This window comes from Siphateles boraxobius, unplaced genomic scaffold (assembly GCF_051911475.1).
Source record: "Siphateles boraxobius isolate OS27281-9 unplaced genomic scaffold, OSU_SipBor_1 70, whole genome shotgun sequence".
NCBI classification, from domain to species: domain Eukaryota; kingdom Metazoa; phylum Chordata; class Actinopteri; order Cypriniformes; family Leuciscidae; genus Siphateles; species Siphateles boraxobius.
In genome coordinates this window covers 962,809-982,501 of record NW_027509198.1, presented here as the reverse complement: position 1 = coordinate 982,501, position 19,693 = coordinate 962,809, and the positions used below count along the sequence as shown (strand labels likewise).

The following is a 19,693-nucleotide window of genomic DNA, read 5'->3' as shown; positions in this document are numbered from 1 at the left end:
ATCCTCCAATCATCACGCAGACGCCCGGACTCCAGGCCAGCTCACTTCTCTATTCACCCCAGAGACGCTGAGCGTCCGTGGGCGGGACATAATCGCAGCATTTATCCAATGACCGTCTAGTTTCGAAGCACTGAAAAAAACTGTTCTATGCAGCCCCATTGAAGTCAATGGACGCTCAGCTTCAATGGGGAAATGCCATAGGGAAATGCACCGTGATGCTACGAGACTGTATGAGAAGGAAATTCAGTCAGAGTCAGCCGACCTGCTATACGTTGCTGATTCTGAACGAACTCGTCTTCGAGATTAACTTAATCTAACGCATTTTTAGTCAATAAAATATTAACACAATAGTACATATTTGACCATTATTTTTTTGACATTATACAGGGGAAGCTGAGTTTCCCTTGCAGTCTTAAAGAAATCGCCTCTGAGTGCTTCATATCCCTCACTCCGGTAACTGATGCTGGATCTGTCCCCGTTGTTTTAAAAAGTAAAAATGGAAAGCACCGTAAGGCATTAGCATGAGCGCATCAGCTAGCCAGTCTTTGTACTGTACCAGCTCCGAGAGAAGCCTCGCGCCGCTTCCCTTTATCGCTAGCCTGTTGTGCCTGTGACTGTCTGATAGAGATCGGCGCGGGCGCTAAAAGAATCGCCCATAGCGGACTAGATTTGAGCTCGCTGATTGGCTAGAGTTTATGTCAAACATTTATTTATTTAATCAGCAATTGGCCAAAATGCTCCACAGACCCGCCTCCCTGGGTCATTTCTCCAGCGCCACAGAGCTGATGACACGCGTAGAAAAAGCAGACATTTTGAATTTCTATCAGATTTTTCATACTGGGTGCATTTAATATCTCAAACACACAAATATTGCCAATTTGTATAGATCATTTATGTTAGAGGCTCTTAAACTGTTGGCTGGTGTTTCTCCATCTGAAGAAAGATTCAGAAATACTATTAGTTAACGGTTTGTTATGTGTATCAGTAGAAAGAGCATTAAACTGTGAAGCATTTGAAACTTTTTGGCCATAAAATAATTTATATAATTATTTTATAAATTGAAATCTGACAAATCTTTGCTTTGAAACAATACAGAAGTGATAACAGACTAAAAACAGCGTAACAAATGACAGTAAATTATTCTGACAGAGTTACAGTTATACTGGACTAATGGCACTTTTCACTAAATCTTAATTTATTAAGCAAAATGTGTATTTAGAGGTTGTAAACTACACTTTAAAGTTCCTTAAAATAAACTGGCATTCATGCACAAGACGTTTAAAATGTGAAATCAGTCCATTTAAATGCTAACTTTTCTATTGTTTTTATATTGATCCTATATATTAATCTACAGTGATAAGTTCACTTATTTGTGGAGTGAGGACGGATCCAGACTAGGACTGTAACTAGTTTCCTCAAATGCTCCTGTCTTGGATTATTCATATCATTAAGTTTCCATGATTTTGCTGGTGTATTAGTGACTGTATGCCATTTATTAATGATGTTTTTAACTCGCACATGAACTGAACATGGATTTGAGTCATTTTCTCTTTCTGTCTTCAGTCTGTATAGATGTAGTATTACAGAGAAACAGAGTCTCATCCTGACTTCAGCTCTGAAATCAAACCCATCACACCTGAGAGAGCTGAACCTGAACGAGAATAATCTAAGAGACTCAGGAGTGAAAAACCTCAGTGATCTACTGATGAACCCACAATTCAAGCTGGAGAAACTACAGTTAGTATCATTATACTGTACAGCAGTGACAGTGTGATCAAAGTTTACTGTTTATTTTATTTTAAGGCAACTGGACTCAAGTGTCATCATTTATAGCACTGCACTTTCTGGTGTTTCTCCATCTGAAGAAAGATACAGAAATACTATTAGTTAACGGTTTGTTATGTGTATCAGTTGAAAGAGTATTAAACTGTGAAGCATTTGAAACTTTGTGGCCATAAAATTGTTTTATATACAGAAATCTGACAAGTCTAAGCTTTGAAACAATACAAAAGTGATAGACTAAAAACAGCGTAACAAATGACAGTAAATTATTCTGACAGAGTTACAGTTATACTGGACTAATGGCACGTTTCACTAAATCTTAATTTATTAAGCAGAATGTGTGTGTAAGCAATAAGGTACTGGAGGCTGTGCTGTATGGTGAATAAGTCACGGCTGAAGGGCGTTGTTAGGCTCGACGTGAAGCGAGTCAGCCGTGAGATATTCACCATACAGCACTAGCCTCCAGTACCTTATTGCTTTTATAAAACGGTTACCAAACAATACAAATATTAAAGCCGAAAAATATCTATCTATGCAACTTGCATTAAGTAAAATAACTAAAAGCCTTTCTTCCGCTGGAAAAAATAGTCCCTGACCTAAACAGCAACAGAAGTTACATACATATTTTCTCCATTAGATGGAGACAAAGACTGTCTTTATGAGTGAGTCAGTCAGTAGAGAAGACTTTTATATTGAAAGAACTCAAACTTGTGAACACGGAAAAGCAAGACACAACTGATAAATTACAAGGGCACGGAAACACCTTGACTGTTAAAAGACCAAGATATCGCAGCGACCATTCAAACAGATTTTTTATTATGAATATAGGTCTGACCTGTAGGAAAATGCTATATCTACTGTAAATGCAGGAACACTCGCTTACTCGATCCCTCACAATACTCTACTCTATAAGCTTCAATGAACAATATCAGTGAGATCAAACATGTGTTTACGTTGATAAGTGTGGTTGCTAGGGGTGTTGTGTAGTGATACATAGAGCCGATGCTAAGAGTGGTTGCTAGGGGTGTTGTGTAGTGATACATAGAGCTGTTGGGTGAAGCGGTCATAGCCGTGTTTTATCGTGAATAAAACAGATATTGACCAATCAGAATCAAGGGTTGGAACTAACCGTTTTATAATTAGATGTAAACACACTTTAAAATGACTTTAAATAAATTGTCATTCATGTCCAAGATTATCTGATGATGAAAATGTGAAATCAGTCCATTTAAATTTTAACTTTTCTATTGTTTCTATATTGATCCTATATATTAATCTACAGTGATAAGTTCACTTATTTGTGGAGTGAGGACGGATCCAGACTTGGACTGTAACTAGTTTCCTTAAATGCTCCTGTCTTGGATTATTCATATCATTAAGTTTCCATGATTTTGCTGGTGTATTAGTGACTGTATGGCATTTATTAATGATGCTTTTAACTCACACATGAACTGAACATGGATTTGAGTCATTTACTCTTTCTGTCTTCAGTCTGAGTGATTGCAGTATTACAGAGAAACAGAGTCTCATCCTGACTTCAGCTCTGAAATCAAACCCATCACACCTGAGAGAGCTGAACCTGAGCTGGAATAATCTAGGAGACACAGGAGTGAAAAACCTCAGTGATCTACTGATGAACCCACAATTCAAGCTGGAGAAACTACAGTTAGTATCATTATACTGTACAGCAGTGACAGTGTGATCAAAGTTTACTGTTTAGTTTAAGTTACACTGATTATACCGTAGGATTGCATCTTCTGGGTTCTCATTTATAAAACTGTGTGTAGGATCCTTACTAAAATTGTATGTGCGAACGAAAGCCAGAAATGGCAGTTTAATACCAAAATACTTTATACTCAATATGTCATGAAGTGTCTGTGTTCACATTATATTTGTGTAAATTTTTTCCCGTTAATGATTTGCTTGTAAGATAATCTCTCTTCCTCTGTTTGTCTTTCTAGTCTGTTTGACTGTGGCATTACAGATGTTTCTTCTTTAACTCAGTCTTTGACTAACTCAAAAGCACTGCAGTTTTTAAAAGAGCTTGATCTGAGAGACAATAATATAGGAGACTCAAAGCAGCGGCTCAGAGACGTGATACGAGACTCAAACTGTGTCCTGAGGTGAGGAAACATCACTTTATGATATTAAAGAGATCTTCATTTACCTCTGATACGTGAACAAACCTTTCAAACATTCGTGAAATGAAATTTTCCTTGTGTGAGAACAAAATGTAAAGTTGATTAAAATGTTTAACACAAAGGAGGAAAGAGGACAAAAGCACACTGTCACAGCTTTATACATCAACACCTGCTTTATTAACTGTGTCAGTAATAGTGAATCATTTCAGTGTGAGAACAGACTTGGTCAGAATGTAGGAAACGCTGCACTCCTGATAAAATCAGTGCAGTTCCAGCTTCAGCTCACAGCGTCCGGCTCACATGAGAAATGTCTCTGTCTCGAGTGTGTTTTTACTGTGACAAGCAACATATCACACTACTCTACACTTACGTTACTCTCAGTTATTTACTAAGAGCCTACAAACATGTTTAAACTAGAGGACAAACGGCTTTAACTTGTGGAAATTTAACTGAAAGGTTTTAACTGAAAATGACATTTGTATTTTCTCCCTGTGGTTTCTTCCATACGCCGTACACTCATCAGCTTGTGTTTCTCCTTTACAGAGACTCAATAGGAGTCGCAGGTCCTTCTGCACTCACACCAACACAAACACACAAACATAACAACCTCATTCATGTTTTACATCTATTATACTTAACTCAAATATCTCTGCAAGATAATGTGAACTGATCACAAGAATGTAATGTTATTTTTTACAAAAAAAAACTACAGTAATTAAAATAAGTAGTGGTGGGCCGTTATCGGCGTTAATGTTAACGTGAGACTCTTATCGGGCGATAAAAAAAAAATATCGCCGTTAATCTATTCTCTAAGTTGGGTTGGGATCATAAAATAGCTTTTTCAAATATCGTTATATCTTTGCTCAATTCCATGTGTAGCCTAGTATATTTGACATAATAGACACCGCACCTACTGTCACAGATCGCGCAGCAGAGTATTTTCCTGTCAGGGACACAAGGTGTATACTTTTACATGTTACGTTGGGCGACGTTCATCTCGTTACTTTATTTTAATGCAATTACATGTTGTTAAATTAGTTTATTCTAAGTGCGCTGTATCTTTGTATGAGCATGAGCAATGCTCAATTTACAAATGAATCACTCTTTTGAGTCGATTCTGTTCAAAGACTTCATCAAACAAGTTGGCAGATCTGTCTAAATCGGTTCGCAAATCAGTTTGAATGATCTGTTCAGTTCCTCATGCACTGAATCGTCTGAAGCGCGTTCAATCACACTCGACACGGATTCGTAACAGGAAGATTTAAGAACATCAAGAGTGTTGGATGAAGTGGCCGTGGATCTAGTTTAGTCTAGTGAAAGCAAATCTGCAAATGCATCATATTTTTGCCAGCGATGAAGATATTTATTAGTTGAACATCTTCGTATGCTGTCTGTGAATGAATGATTCCATAGGACGATACATTCGATTTCATTTCATTCAGGTAATACATTTTACAACCAAACAGATTATTACGCCACGATGTCACTACTAGAAAGTATGACATTATCCGTTTTTTGGACATATACATTAATTTATTGTCATGTTCGGCAAAGAGAACAGGAAGCAAATGCAGTACTCAGAATTTATTGGAACAGATACAGGCTCAGGATAAGACACGGGTGTGGACAGCAAACAACGATCTGACAAAGGGAATGAGATAACGGTGAGTATTTAAGCAGTGATGGAGATTAACTGCAGCTGGTGATGAATGATGATGATCAGCTGGAACGGATCAAGGAATGACAACACAATCACGCCCACTACACACGTGCTTTCATACCACAACATAAACACGAGACGAGAAGGAAACATTGGATCAGTATACCGTGACAGTACCCCTCTCCTAAGAACGCCTCCTGGCGTTCTCAGACCTCCTTACCTGTCGATTGTAATCATCGATCAAGGAGTGATCCAGAATGTCTCTGGCAGGTACCCAACTTCTCTCCTCCGGACCGTAACCTTCCCAGTCCACCAAGTACTGGAACCCGCACCCCCTCCGCCTAGAATCCAGAATCCGATTTACCGAATAGGTGGTCTCCCCATCTACGAGACGCGGCGGGGGGGGGGATGGGTTACCGGGACAGGCGGATTAATGCGAGCATGAAACACGGGCTTAATCTTGGAAACGTGAAATACGGGGTGAATTCTCCTGTACGCAGGAGGTAAACTAAGGGGGATTGCTACCGGACTAATGATCTTCAGTGGTGAATGAGATGGTGGGAAGTTCTTGGCCATTTAGTGCGTGTACAGCAATCTTCTGAGTGAGTGTTCTAAGTGGAATTTGAAACTTGTGTGCAAACATACTGTCCATGAAATTTCCTTCAGCCCCAGAGTCCAGAGGTGCTTGACAATCGTGCTGGTGAGTTGACCATCTCAGTTTTACCGGGAGGAGTGAAGATGTGGATGAGGTCTTCTCGGCGGAGATCCCACCCGATAGTAGCCTCATACTTACTATCGGGCTTGGCCTTTTACCGGGCAGTTGTACGCGAAATGTCCCGAACCTCCACAATATAGGCAAAGGCCCTGGGACCTCCGCCTCTCCCTCTCCTCCCGGGAAAGCCGAGCTCGACCCACCTGCATGGGTTCTTGATCGAAGACGGGGCTGACCACATCCCTGCCGCTGGACCGTTGCCCCTCAATCCCTCCAGGAGGACGGTTAGATGCCGCTCTGCCTCCGACTCGGGAAAGTCGCGCATCTACCCGTAGGGCCAGCTCGATGAGTCCGTTAAATGACGTGGGTAGGTCCAGGGTGTAGATCTCTCGTTGGACGCGGTCAGCCAACCCATGCAGGAACATGTCCCACTGCGCCTCCTCGTTCCAATGACATTCGGCTGCCAGGGTTCGGAACTCGATGGAAAAGCCCGAGACCGACCTCTCCCCCTGACGAAGGTCGGCCAGCACCCTGGCGGCCTCTCTCCCCGCGACGGCTCTGTCAAAAACTCGTCTCATCTCTGCGGAGAGAGTTTGGAACGAGGTGCAGCAAGGGTCTTGATTCTCCCACACCGCCGTTCCCCATAACGCCGCCTTTCGAGTCAGTAACGTGATGACAAAAGCCACCTTGGCTTATTCACTCTGGAACGTTCTGGGCTGTAGGGCAAAATGCATGGAACATCTTGTCAAAAACGCACAACAGTAAGCAGACTAACCCGCGTAGGGCTCCGGAACCGGTAGGCGTGGCTCAGATGGCGCGGGGAAGTCCGGTGGTGTGGGGGGAACGGCTGGTGTGGGCGGCGCAGTGGGAGCACGAAGAAGTTGGACCTGCTGGGTGAGCTCGGACACCTGTGTTACCAAAGCTGGAATCGCACGACCCGTGTCATTGATGTTCCCCTCGTGAGAGTCCATTCTTATGACGCTGTGGTGGACAAACTCATCCAGCGAGGTAGGTGTCTCTCCTGCTGCTTCCCTGGAACGGTCAGATCGTTCTGTCATGTTCGGCAAAGAGAACAGGAAGCAAATGCAGTACTCAGAATTTATTGGAACAGATACAGGCTCAGGATAAGACACGGGTGTGGACAGGTGTCGACGAAAACATGTTACTTGTTCAATTAATAAACAGTTTGTTTGATGACAAATCGCTAAAGATGAAATTGGCATCCCCTTCTGTCATTGTGAGTTTGCTTTTTCTTGTTTGTTTTTGAACGATATTCGACTTTTGCTCCTCTATTGTCGAATGGCATTTTTGGCAGAAATTCACATCCCTACGCGAGGCGAACTATTCTCAAAGACTTACTTTTAGTCATTATTTGGGTAGAACACATATTCTGAATACCTTCGGCAGAATTCAAATGAGCCATTTTAATCTAGATTAATTCCAAGATTACAGTGAGATTAATCTAGATTAAAAAAATGTATCTATGCCCACCTCTAAAAATAAGTAATTTTCACTTTGTTCCACTGAACACTGATTGTTCTCTCTTCTGGTTTCTCTTTACAGAGTAGATGAAGATCAATCACCAAAGGTCCCTAATAAATCATTACATCAGTTTAAATCTGTGAGACTGAGATGAGAGGATCAGGAACCATCAGGAGATCCACAGAAGAGCCTCATTACTGTCTATGAGGAGAAATAAATGTGTGATTAGTGTGTAAATGTGTTTCATACAGGTGGAAGAGACTCAATTAAATAATGCAGCATTTGTGTTAGCATGCGTATTAGAAACATGTGATATTGAACGATTAATGTTGGTTTAGTATTCAGCCAAATGATGGTTTAGTTTTATTTAAAGCAGCACTCTGCAGTTTTTTTAGCTTAACTGAACAGCTTCGGAGTTATTGGAATGGTTATATGTCTCTTTTCGGGTTGAAAGGTGGTCGCCTCGTTGTATTTACGACAGTAACATTAAATACAAGTACTCTACAGCGACTCCAGGGATCGCTGTTTGACAAAAACAGAAATCCTGCATAGTGCCGCTTTAAAGGAGGAACAGAGGAAGCAGCTCAGATGAGTCTGTCTGCAGAAATCTTCAGTTTAAGGCCTACAAATATAATAATGTCTGGATTGAACTCGTACATAATCTTTAAAATGTTTCTTATCATAAATGTGATTGTCAATTATAGCACATGCATGTATCATATGATATAAACTCATTCATTGTATGCATAGAATATATTTGTTGGTTTGTTAGTGTTTTATTTTATATTAAGTTAGTGTCTCTTCTTCTCTACAGACCAACTAAACATTTTTACTAGTTAGCAGCATTTTGTACCTTTCACTTGATCTGGTCTAGATAGTCTAATGCATTTTGTTTCGAAATTATAATCTTCTCTTTCACCACATTTATATTTGCATCTAAATAAAATAATACATAGTTGAGAGCAATTGTTTGTATTTGAAAAGTTCACTTGCCTGTTGTAAGTATTATTAAGTGAAGTTCACAGTGTAATTTGGGGAGGAGTGAGCCCATCTAATGTTTAAATGAGCAGCAGGAGCATATAAGCAGCGCTCAGCTTGCTCTGGCATCAGCTGTTCTGGCACTGCGCCGCCACACTTCACCCACAGCATCTTCAGCTCGACGCGCTGGTGCCGCCGTTCTCCTCCACACGTCTACAGAAACACAGCAGCAAAACACTCTTTTTAAATTCACTGTAATGGGGGCCGATTCTCCCTTTTCCTCGTGGCTTTTTACAGAGCTATAAAATAGCGCTACAGCTCTCATTCAGCTATATCCAGATCACACTCTACTTCTCCTCATCAAGGCTCTCTCACGGGCCGAACGCCACGAGCTTCACCTCTGCATCTCCGCTTCCACGCAGGGGACGCTGATTACATCATATGGGTTTCTGCAACACTTCAGCGGCACGGCACTTGCACATGAGAAGAAGTCACCTTGTCATTGCCGTATACACTGTACGCGAGTCCAATCGTTCAGCCAATTTCAGCGAGCTACTTCTATTGAAGCGTCCGCGCGGGCTCCAAACATCGGTTCAAATCAGTTCAAAGAATCCCACTGAACTTAATCCACCAATAGACTTATCGTATTATCGTCTGACTCGCATACTGAATGGTAAGACTGCATTAAGCAATACCTTGATCAATTGACCCTTCGCTAAGCCACGCCCGAAATCCGCTACTGGCCAATCGTGTCTTAGCAACCGTAACTAGGCGCGGGAGGTCTGGCAAGCTTTCGAGCGAGGGAAACATGCCGAAGCGTTGTGCGTATGGATTGTGCAAATCTGATACCCGGTATCCTAAAAGTGTGGACGGGGAGTGAAATTTTTTTCCTTCACGAAAATCTAAAAGCCAAGTAGAGAAATGATGTGTGTGTATCAGCAGTGTGGGAGACTCCATTCACAACTACATGTCCACAGGATTAACATAAACACCTATTGCTTGGAAATAATGACGGTCCTTTGTTCATAATGCATCTATTTTAACGTAAAATAAGACGATTAAAGACAAGACGGAGGCTCACTGACATACTTTAAAATATATTTCAGCATTTTGTTAATCGACGGTCTACTAACGTTACCCCTGACTGAGTAACTTTAACCCAATCCGATCGCGGCTCTCCCGGTGTTAGTGTTATTCCACAAGATTTATGGATAAACTGTTTGATTTATAATTATTAGATTATTTTCACATTTTACTTACTCTGCTGTGCACGAACATAGCTGTTCCTCAATGTGTGTGTTTCCCATTTGAATGGTCAGCGTATGAGGCGGCTGCTGCTTGCGCTGAGACTATAGGCTTTAGCTTCAATTTTTATGGAATTGTTCTCTAATCGGTTGCATATTATGTCGTGGATATCCTCGAATGCATACTGCAGTCCCTTTTGTCTTGCTTACTAATTATCTCATTGGGAATGTCTGCAAATTCAACAAAAACAACAGTAAATGAGTTTTTGTTTCACAGAGTTGAAATAGCTGGCAGTGTGACTTCTTCATGTCCAAGAGTGAAACGCCCTGCTGGCACCACTGCCCCCTAGAGTCACCCGCCAACATACGCAGGTTTAACTGATGTTAACAGACATCTATACTTAATAAATGGTAACCAACAATACATAAAACATATGAATAAAAATTAGTGCTGTCAGTTAAACACGTTATTAACGGCGTTAATGCAAACACATTTTAACGGCGTAAAATTTTTTATCGCGTGATTAACGCTCTTTTTGGCCTAGCAAACTTTGTCGTTTTTTTCACATGCTGTTGCAACAACTTATAACGTTAGAAAAACTACAACATCACACCGGATAGCTAGACCTCAAACAAAACAACAGGCACGCCGCACACACTTGTTGGGCTTGCGCGCCGGCCAAAGAGTAGTCGGCTAACGTTACGTTTTGAGTGGATGGCGCGAGCGCGAGACACCGATCTAGAGACATGCACTCTCAACGCAATAGAGTGAGGGCATTTCGCACACGCGTGAACTGAGTTTTGCGCGCGTGAACTGAGTTTTGCGGAGAAATGTTCGTCTCGCAGATAAGAAAATATTTCGAGCAGACGTTCTCTTTCGCATGTGCAAAGTTTCACTTTCTTGCTCCTCTCATACCAGCCCTGAGCGCTCTCTAAGCGCAGACGGCTCGCGTGCTCAACACAACCCAGCGTTACAATATGTCATAATTCCAGCCAATCAGAGATGAGGCTGCTAAATTCTGATTGGCTGGCTTGACAACCAATCACAAGACTCCCTGCATCACCGACTGTGGAAGAGGAAAAATGCATGGTGAAAGCTTACTGTCTATGGGTGAAAAAGATGTTTGTTTAATAACTTTTAGCACTTCAATTTAAGTTAAAATGTCTACCACTCGAAGACCACACATAAGTAGCTTATTTTTAATCAAAATCAAATCGTACTATTACTGTACACAATGGCATGTCCCTGTGTTTCCTACACCTCAAGTGGTAGTTCTAACTTCTTTCTGAACTGCAAGTTATGTAATTAACATTAGTGAAATATGAACGTGACCGAGCTGGGGTCTCAAATGTTACACGTTTCCAGAAATTAAGATGGACAGACTTTTCCCCTTTTAATGAGATAAGTGTGTAAAAAAGGTAACGTTACATCACTTGCATCAGAATAAATAAAAAAAGCCATCAATTAAACGTAGAATGCAATGTAATAATGTTCAAATAATAATCAATCAATTCTTGTATTAACCACAGAAACAGGATAAAGTGCAACATTGTCTAAAGTGCTGTTTTTAAACAAAAAATAAACTGCTGTAAACAATGAGCTGTGTTGATAGATCTGTCTGACTACCATGCTTTAACCTCTGAAGAATCCTCCTCCATATCTAACAGCATCACTCATAATTCTTTTAAACTCCTGGTATGTGCTCGTGTGTTTAACAGGAAATGTTACTGTACAAGTGCAGGCACTAACAACTGGATAACATACAGAGTGATTTCCAAATCGTTCTATGCAATCATGATCAAAATTACATGCAATTTTGAACTGCCTCTTTTCATCTGGAAGGATAGGAATGTGGGACTGCCCTGTCATCCACTGGAGCACCTTTTGGACAGAGAGTGGTTGTGTGTCACCCGGAACTGTATCTCCTCCTTCATCAGGAATGGACACATCAACTTCAAATAGAACCACAAAGTTATTGTTTTAGGTCTTCGAACAAAGCACTACAGCTTTGATAAAAGTAGTGTCTAACCTTGGTATAAATAAAGAAACCAGTACATAAGGTCATTCTGCTAGAAAAGTACAGCAAAACTAATTACCTGCCACTTCAAGCTCTTGCAGGAAGTCTTGAAGGAAGTTAGTCACCTTCCTCTCAATTCTTTCTTTCGACGTTCCCTTTTCACTGTATGATGGCTGACAGTGCATCATGACGAAGTCTGCATCAGGCTATAAAAATAAAAACTGGTTATTACCTTTCTAAAAATAAAGAAAATAGTACTGGAATTGAAAATTAAATATTTAAAATACTTTTGTTATCTTTCCCGGAACAAACAGTGGTTTGCATAATTCAGAGTTTTTACTCAATTGATCCACCAGGCCATACAATTGCATGCCACTCTGAAGCTGCTGGAGAATTGGAATCAGCCTTGTTGTAGATTGTAAGACAATCGCCCTTTAAAGAAAAAGACAAATTGCTATAAAAAAAACAAATAAATGACCCAAAAAAAACAAATATCTCACCGAATGATGCTTTCTTTCTGTTCATGATTGATCTGACCACTGTACCCACAACTAACAATTTCATCAGCCAACATCATTAGAGATTCTGTATCTGCAGCATCTTCAACCTCCAAAATTCAACAGTGGAAGAGATGGTTAAAGGACAAGTTCAGTATTTTACACTAAAAGCCCTGTTTTAAGATCGTTTCAGATGAAATAGAACGGTTAAGATAAAAATGTGGACACATGCTGTTGTCCCGAGAAATTTCGGTTTCTGTGGTTGCACCCCCCACCTCTACAATGGTTGCATAGGTGCACTGGAACAATCCTTCCTAAAACGCATTCAACTTTAGTTTACAAAGACGTGAAACTCACCGAGTGGTCAGGGGTGTTCACTGATATCATCACACAAAAAGCATCTTTTGCAGCGATTTTTCTGTGAGCATATCAGTGAACACCCCATTGTAGAGGTGGGGGGTGCAACCACAGAAACCGAAATTTCTCGGGACAACAGCATCTGTCTAAATTTTTATCTTAATCGTTCTATTTCATCTGAAACGATCTTAAAACAGGGCTTTAAGTGTAAAATACCGAACTTGTCCTTTAAGGATCATAAATATGATATTAACCTGACACACACTCAACAAATGATTACTTACCCTACAGATGAGAAGGGAAGATTCCAGATCCATTACATCCTCCTTGCTCAGACATCTGAAGTTAACTTCTCCTGCACAAAGAAAGTTGTAGCACCACTCCCTCAGGAATGCAGGAGCAGGGCCCCCTTGTGCAAGACTGACAGCAAATATTTCTCCAACTATTCTGTTTTTAAAAGGACAACCAAAAGGAGCAATTATAAAACTACAAAAGCCTGTTCATCTTTACAATGCGTTAATATAATAAATTAACTCTGATAAAAGACAGTTACCTACCTGAAATTCTCATCATCAAGGTCAGTTAAAGAGTATTTGGGATTTTTCCCCTGGCTCCCAGCTCCCTCAAAGAACCGTGTTTCCATCCCTGAAATCATGTCTTAAGCAAAGAGCTTTTTTTTTTGTTAATTGCTTTTTGTTATATCATATTAAAAATCTAGAAAATAAGTAAAAATAACTCACCAGTCAGAAATTCCTTTCTGAGAGCCCCAGTATCAATGCCTGACTCTCCTATAAATACTACCTTGAGCAGACTGACAGGAGATGCCATTTTCTTTCTCTTCCATTGAATTATGCCTCTCTCTGGAAGATATTCTCTGTCGACACACAACTTAAACTCTGTTGTTGTGTCAACTTGCTCTTTAAGGAATGTCAGAACCTCTTCAAGGCTGTAAAGGACATAATATTAGACCAATTACAAATTTCTAAATGCAAATCAACTTATATCTATCTAGAGTAATTGAAGATATGGTTACTCATGTAATATTAGTGTATAATGCATTTTATAAATGCCTAACTTTTTTTCAATGAAAGAAAAGACATGGCAATTTACAAAACCTCTTACCTTCTGGGTGTACATGCAGGCGTGTGCACTGGAAAAACTTCATCAGCGCAAGTTGCTGCAGAAGTCACTGTACACAAGCTACATAAAACCAAATGCAAGAATACATTGGTAAATAAATTCAGGCATGAATACAGACATGTTAAATAAAACACTGCAATGCAAATCACCTTTCTCCACAGACACTTGCATGGAGTGTAATATCGTCTTTCAGGAATTCTCTGCAGCATATTGGACAAGACACCTGAATTGTTTCCCATAAAAAAAAGCAATGTATTACATACAACGACAGACTTGAGAACAAATTGAAAAACTTTACTTTTAATGCTATCGGGCCAGGTTTCACAGACAGTGCTTAGATTAAGCCAGGATTAGGCCTTAGTTCATAGGACATTTAATGGTGTAGTTCACCGAAAAAATTAAAATGCTGTCATTCCAAACCTGAATGAGTTTCTTTCTTCTGTTGAACACAAAATATTTTATGTTTTAAAAATTTCTTTGAGCAAACTATTAATGGGCCCCCATTGACTTCCATAGTATTTTTCCCTCATACTTTGGAAGTCAACAGGTCCTTGGGTGGTTGCCCATATTCTTCAAAAAAACATATTTTGTGTTCAACAGAAGATAGAGATTCATAAAAGATTGGAAGAACATGAGGGTAAGTAAATGACAGAAGTTTCTTTCTTATGGTGCGTTCACACCAGACGCGAATAGCGCGTCAGGCGCGAGTGATTTCAATGTTAAGTCAATGCAAAGACGCGTTACGCTCGTAAAAAATTCCTGCGACGCGAATGAGGCGTAGAGCGCGGCGCGGTAGACGCGAATTCGCCTGTCGCGCGAATGGCGCGAATTAAGCGTATGGCGCGTTGAGCGCGTTACGCGCGAATGACTTAGTTAGTGCTATTTGTGCATTCACGCGTTTGACGCGAATTCATGTCTGCCGCCCATATTCGCGCCGCGTTAACCAATCAGGAGCCTGCTTGCTTCACGTGGCATAAAGTGACATAGCATAACAAACTCCCGCTCGAAAGTCATTCATTCCAAATGGAGGAGAAACTAATTTTAGCTTTGAGTGGTCACCCGGAGTTATTTGACTCAAGTTCTTACTTTTATAGAGACAAGAACAAAAAGGACCTCGCTTGGAAGAAGATTAGTGAGGAGATTGTACAACCTGGTACGTTGTAAAATATACAAATTTCCATTTTGAGTCACATTATTGAGCTAACGTTACTAATCAGTTAGCAAGCTGCCGTGCTGCTAGTTTACAACTATTTTCCCGCAAATATACAACTGCTTTTCAAGATAATGTGTTTATTCAGATGATGTCTGCCGTAAAAAGTGGAAAAGCCTCAGGGACACGTACCTGAATGAGAAGAGGAGTGGGTCAGCAGCAGGGTCTGGGAAGAGGTGGAAGTTTTCTCAGATCTTGGGATTACTCGACCCATTTGTCACTCCACGAGAAACGACAAGTAACATGGAGGGGGTCGAGGCCCGGATCGGAGAGGACAACCACCTCGAGGACCAGGGACACCCCGAACAATCAGGGGAGACAGTGACAGGTGTGTTTCTAATATAGACACATTACGAGGCATATATGTTGTCATGTTTACAGATGAAAAAATGTAATCTCTCTGAGTATTGTTACCAATGTGTCGTATTAACATTTAATTTTGTCTTGACAGAGCCATATCAGAGTGAGGATGGGCAAAGAACCCCATCTTCTGCTCCTGTCTCCCCAGTCCCTGGTCCCTCAGCCCCTGCTGCTGAACCTAGAGGTGTGTGAAGGCAATAGTACAAACAATATTTCAACATGTTACATGCACGTTTTTTGTGAATACAGACACAAATCCATTGCAGTCTATGCAACCAATCATCTGCATACATTTTAACTACTGTTCATTTGAATGTTTATCTACGTATATGTCTGAAGTATAACTTTAATTACTTAATATATGTTAAAGCAAGTTCAAAACAATATCACACTTGCATTTAAGCACTGTCTGTCACTCACAGGCACAGATATTATTCTCACAATATCTAGACAATTTTGACGTTTAAATGCAATTTTTGAAACCTTCACTGTGAAAATGAAAATCAGGTATCATCTTTCTGCCTTCTCACTTCACAACCATGTGTTGTATTTTTTTATTTTCACAGGCCAACAGAGGAGGAGAGCTCGTCGGCGGCCCCGTGAGCGGTCACCGGATGGTCCGTCAGAGGTGGAGCAGCGACTTCTTGCGCTCCTGTCGCAACCTCCGACGCGACCTCCAACACCCCCCACACCGCCACCGCCACTAACCACAGACGAGCACTTCCTCCTATCCCTTCTGCCTTTTGTACAGAGCATGCCGCCTCATCTTAAGGGAAATTTTAAATATAAATTATATACTTATGCAATGGAAAATAGCTATATTGTGCTAAATTTGAAACAATTTTACCTTGTATACAAACATGGAAAACCTGTAATTTTGTAAAGGTTAGTCATAGTTTAAACTTAATACATGTGCATGTTGTGGACCTGACAGCATGGAACTAAGGCTGACAACCTGGAAAAAAAAATACTAAATATTATAATGGAGGAAAACTGTTTTTAGAAAGACATGCTCTTTATAGGTTTGTGGGTGGCTCTTAAAAGAGCCGTTGTGGGGAAGTCATGAGGAGGACTTCAAATGCTACTCCGTCGGCTGCCATGGTACTGCTCCCTCCGCCGAGAAGTGTTCCATGAAGACGTCCCTCACCTGGAGTGCCTCTCTGGAGGAGTTGTTGGCTGCAACTCGACCCAGACCTGTCAGTGGCTCCTCTCCAGCATGCCCCGTGCCCCTCACAGCAGGTGCCTCCCTCCCTTCCGAATACCACATGAAGTTGTGGAGAACACACGTCGCCTTCACACACTTCTCCGCAACTTCAGGGTGGATCTCGATGAGGCGGCGGTACATCCTCCACTGTGAGGAGAGGATGCCAAAGGCGTTCTCCACCACCAGCCTGGCTCTGGAGAGGCGGTATTTGAAGACACGCCTCTCTGGAGGAAGCGTGCGTCCAGGGAAGGGCCGCATGAGGTTCCTCCGCAGCGGGAACGCCTCATCACCCACTAAGACATGAGGCTGGGGTCCTCTGTCTTCAGCACCAGGTAGAGGGTGGTCAGGAGGCAGATGAAGAGTGCCAGCTGAGAGAGCCTGTCCAAAGGCGGAGTTTGCCAGAATCCCACCGTCACTGGTCCTGCCGTATCCCCCAACATCGATCACCCGGAAGCGATACTTCGCATCCACAACTGCAAGCAAAACGATGGAGAACGTTCCCTCGTAGTTGTGGAACTGGGATCCTGAGTTGGGGGGTGCCTTCAGCACCACATGCTTCCCATCCACCGCTCCAACGCACAGAGGGAAGTTTCACCGCTCCTGAAATCCCTCTGCGATGGACCTCCAGTCATCGGTGGTGGGCACAGCTATGTAGTCCTCCACAAGGCAGTCCCAGATGGCAGTCACTACCTGGGCGACGATCTGGCACACTGTGGAGACACCAACCCGGTAGCTGGACGCTATCGTCCTGAATGAGTCCCCAGTGGCAAGAAACCTAGAAAACATTGTTATAAATATTATTACAAGTACACTTGTAGTTACATATTAAACTATACAATCAACAGGTATACTATTAAATGGTTTATGGTATATTAAAATGGCAATAATCAAGCATGACATATAGACAATAATCAAGAACTACATATTGCTTACAGATAGAGATATTTAATTTCTAGGTTGATGTCTTGGTTATAGCAGTTAACTCAACATCACTAGAAAGATTACTGTGTTTATACAGAGAAACATGACAGTATCACATCTGCCAAGAGAATATTTTAATTTCTAGGTTCAGTATTACTAGAAAGATTACTGTGTTTATACAGAGAAACATGACAGTATCACGTATGCCAAGAATACTTTAATGTCTAGGTTATAGCAGTTAACTCAGAATCACTATAAAGATCACTGTGTTTATACAGAGAAACATGACAGTATCACATCTGCCAAGAGAATATTTATGTCAGTTAACTGAGTATCACTAGAAAGAGCGCCAACCGTACCACAGTTTAAAAAAAAACATTGATAGCATATGTTAGCATATTGAATATACTGTTGTGCTGGCTTCGTACCCAGCAAGCTAAACACATCCACTCAATAAAACAGTCTTGACAACGGAGTCGTTCTTCAGCTTTACTGAATAAATGTGTAAAACTGTAAAATATAAAAGAATACATAAATAAACTGTCACATGGTAAATATCGCGTCCAACAATATACAATGGGAGAAAATAATACAAAATGTTTACACAGTAAAACGCGGAACTATAAAAACGATTACTATATATGCACTCCCTCATAAACATACAAAATGCCATAATTAAGAATAATCAAACTCCAACTTACAAGCAGTGCCTCGTTTAAGAGTTGTTGTTGCTATGGACTGACGGCAAATTCAACATGCGCTACCGTGTGCTGTGTTGTTCTCTTGAACCCAACCCCGGAAACTGAATAAAACTAATTCAAAGTGCAGAATACAAAACAAACAGCAGGGGGAGCAAAAACGCTAAGATAGGCAAAGCCAGAACACTCCCCGTCTGGTATCTCATAGATACCAATCACACTAACAGTTACTGGACTAAACAGCCTGATCTGAAGACAGGAGGTATACCAATTCAGATATAGGTCTGTGATAGGTTTTGGTTGTCCCATGTTGAACAGTTTTCACCTCCACTTTCCTCACCATACCATCCGTACTGGGAACGGCCTTCACAATGATCCCCATTGGCCACTCGTTCCTTTTGACTTGTTTGTCTTTGAGCAGTACAATGTCGCCTTCTTTGATGTTTGGATGTTTGTGAAACCACTTGCAACGGCTCTGAAGAGTTCCAAGATACTCCTTCCTCCACCTATTCCAGAACGTTTCCGCTAAGGCTTGAACCCGTTTCCATTGAGAATGGAACATGTCTTTCTTGCTGAAATCTTCTTGTGGAGTTGGGAGACTACCAGCTTTTTGTGTCAGAAGCATGGATGGCGTTAGGATGAAGGGGAATTCAGGATCTGTAGAGACTGGGACTAGAGGCCGTGCATTAATGATGGCAGTGACCTCAGACATGAATGTCACTAAGACTTCATGAGTAAGCTGTGTGTACCTGTTTTCTAGGAGCATTGAATCTAGGATTCGCCTTGTTATACCAATCATGCGTTCCCAGGCGCCACCCATATGAGAAGAGTGTGGCGGATTAAAGACCCAGGAACATCTTTGCTCAAGCAGGTAATCTCTCACCTCTGATTGTTCGTTCTCAATCATCTTAAGCTCTCTAGAGGCACCCACGAAGTTCGTTCCACAGTCGGAGCGCAGCTGCTTAGCCGGACCTCTAATAGAAAAGAATCTTCTGAGAGCATTAATGAGACTTGAGGAAGTCATTGACTCAATCACCTCTATGTGAACTCCTCTGGTACACATGCAAGTGAACAACACTGCCCACCTCTTGCTATTTGCTAGACCACCCCTTGTGCGCCGTGAGTTCACCTCCCATGGCCCAAACACATCCAAACCAACAAAGGAAAAGGGTGGATCCATTTGCAACCTTTCCGCCGGCAGGTCAGCCATCTGTTGTTCCTCCATCTTGCCTCTTAGTTTACGGCAAGTAACACACTTTTGGATAATGCTGCTAATACATCGTTTAGCC

At 41.4% G+C, this 19,693-nt stretch overlaps 1 protein-coding gene and 1 long non-coding RNA gene across 2 annotated transcripts in view; both read left to right on the top strand.

Moving 5' to 3' along the window:
* LOC143724251 (protein NLRC3-like) overlaps window positions 1-8,743 on the top strand; it is a 377,548-nt gene extending 368,805 nt beyond the window's left edge. The window contains exons 11-14 of the mRNA XM_077217232.1: window positions 1,564-1,737; window positions 3,274-3,447; window positions 3,744-3,905; window positions 7,859-8,743. Of these exons, the coding sequence (XP_077073347.1) occupies window positions 1,564-1,737; window positions 3,274-3,447; window positions 3,744-3,905; window positions 7,859-7,931 (583 nt within the window). The 3' untranslated portion in view covers window positions 7,932-8,743. The remainder of the gene's footprint in view (window positions 1-1,563; window positions 1,738-3,273; window positions 3,448-3,743; window positions 3,906-7,858) is intronic.
* Window positions 8,744-15,481: 6,738 nt separating this feature from the next.
* On the top strand, window positions 15,482-15,813 carry LOC143724261 (uncharacterized). The gene is made up of 2 exons (XR_013197300.1): window positions 15,482-15,549; window positions 15,673-15,813. It is a non-coding gene; the product is annotated as an uncharacterized LOC143724261 (long non-coding RNA).
* Window positions 15,814-19,693: the final 3,880 nt, after the last annotated feature.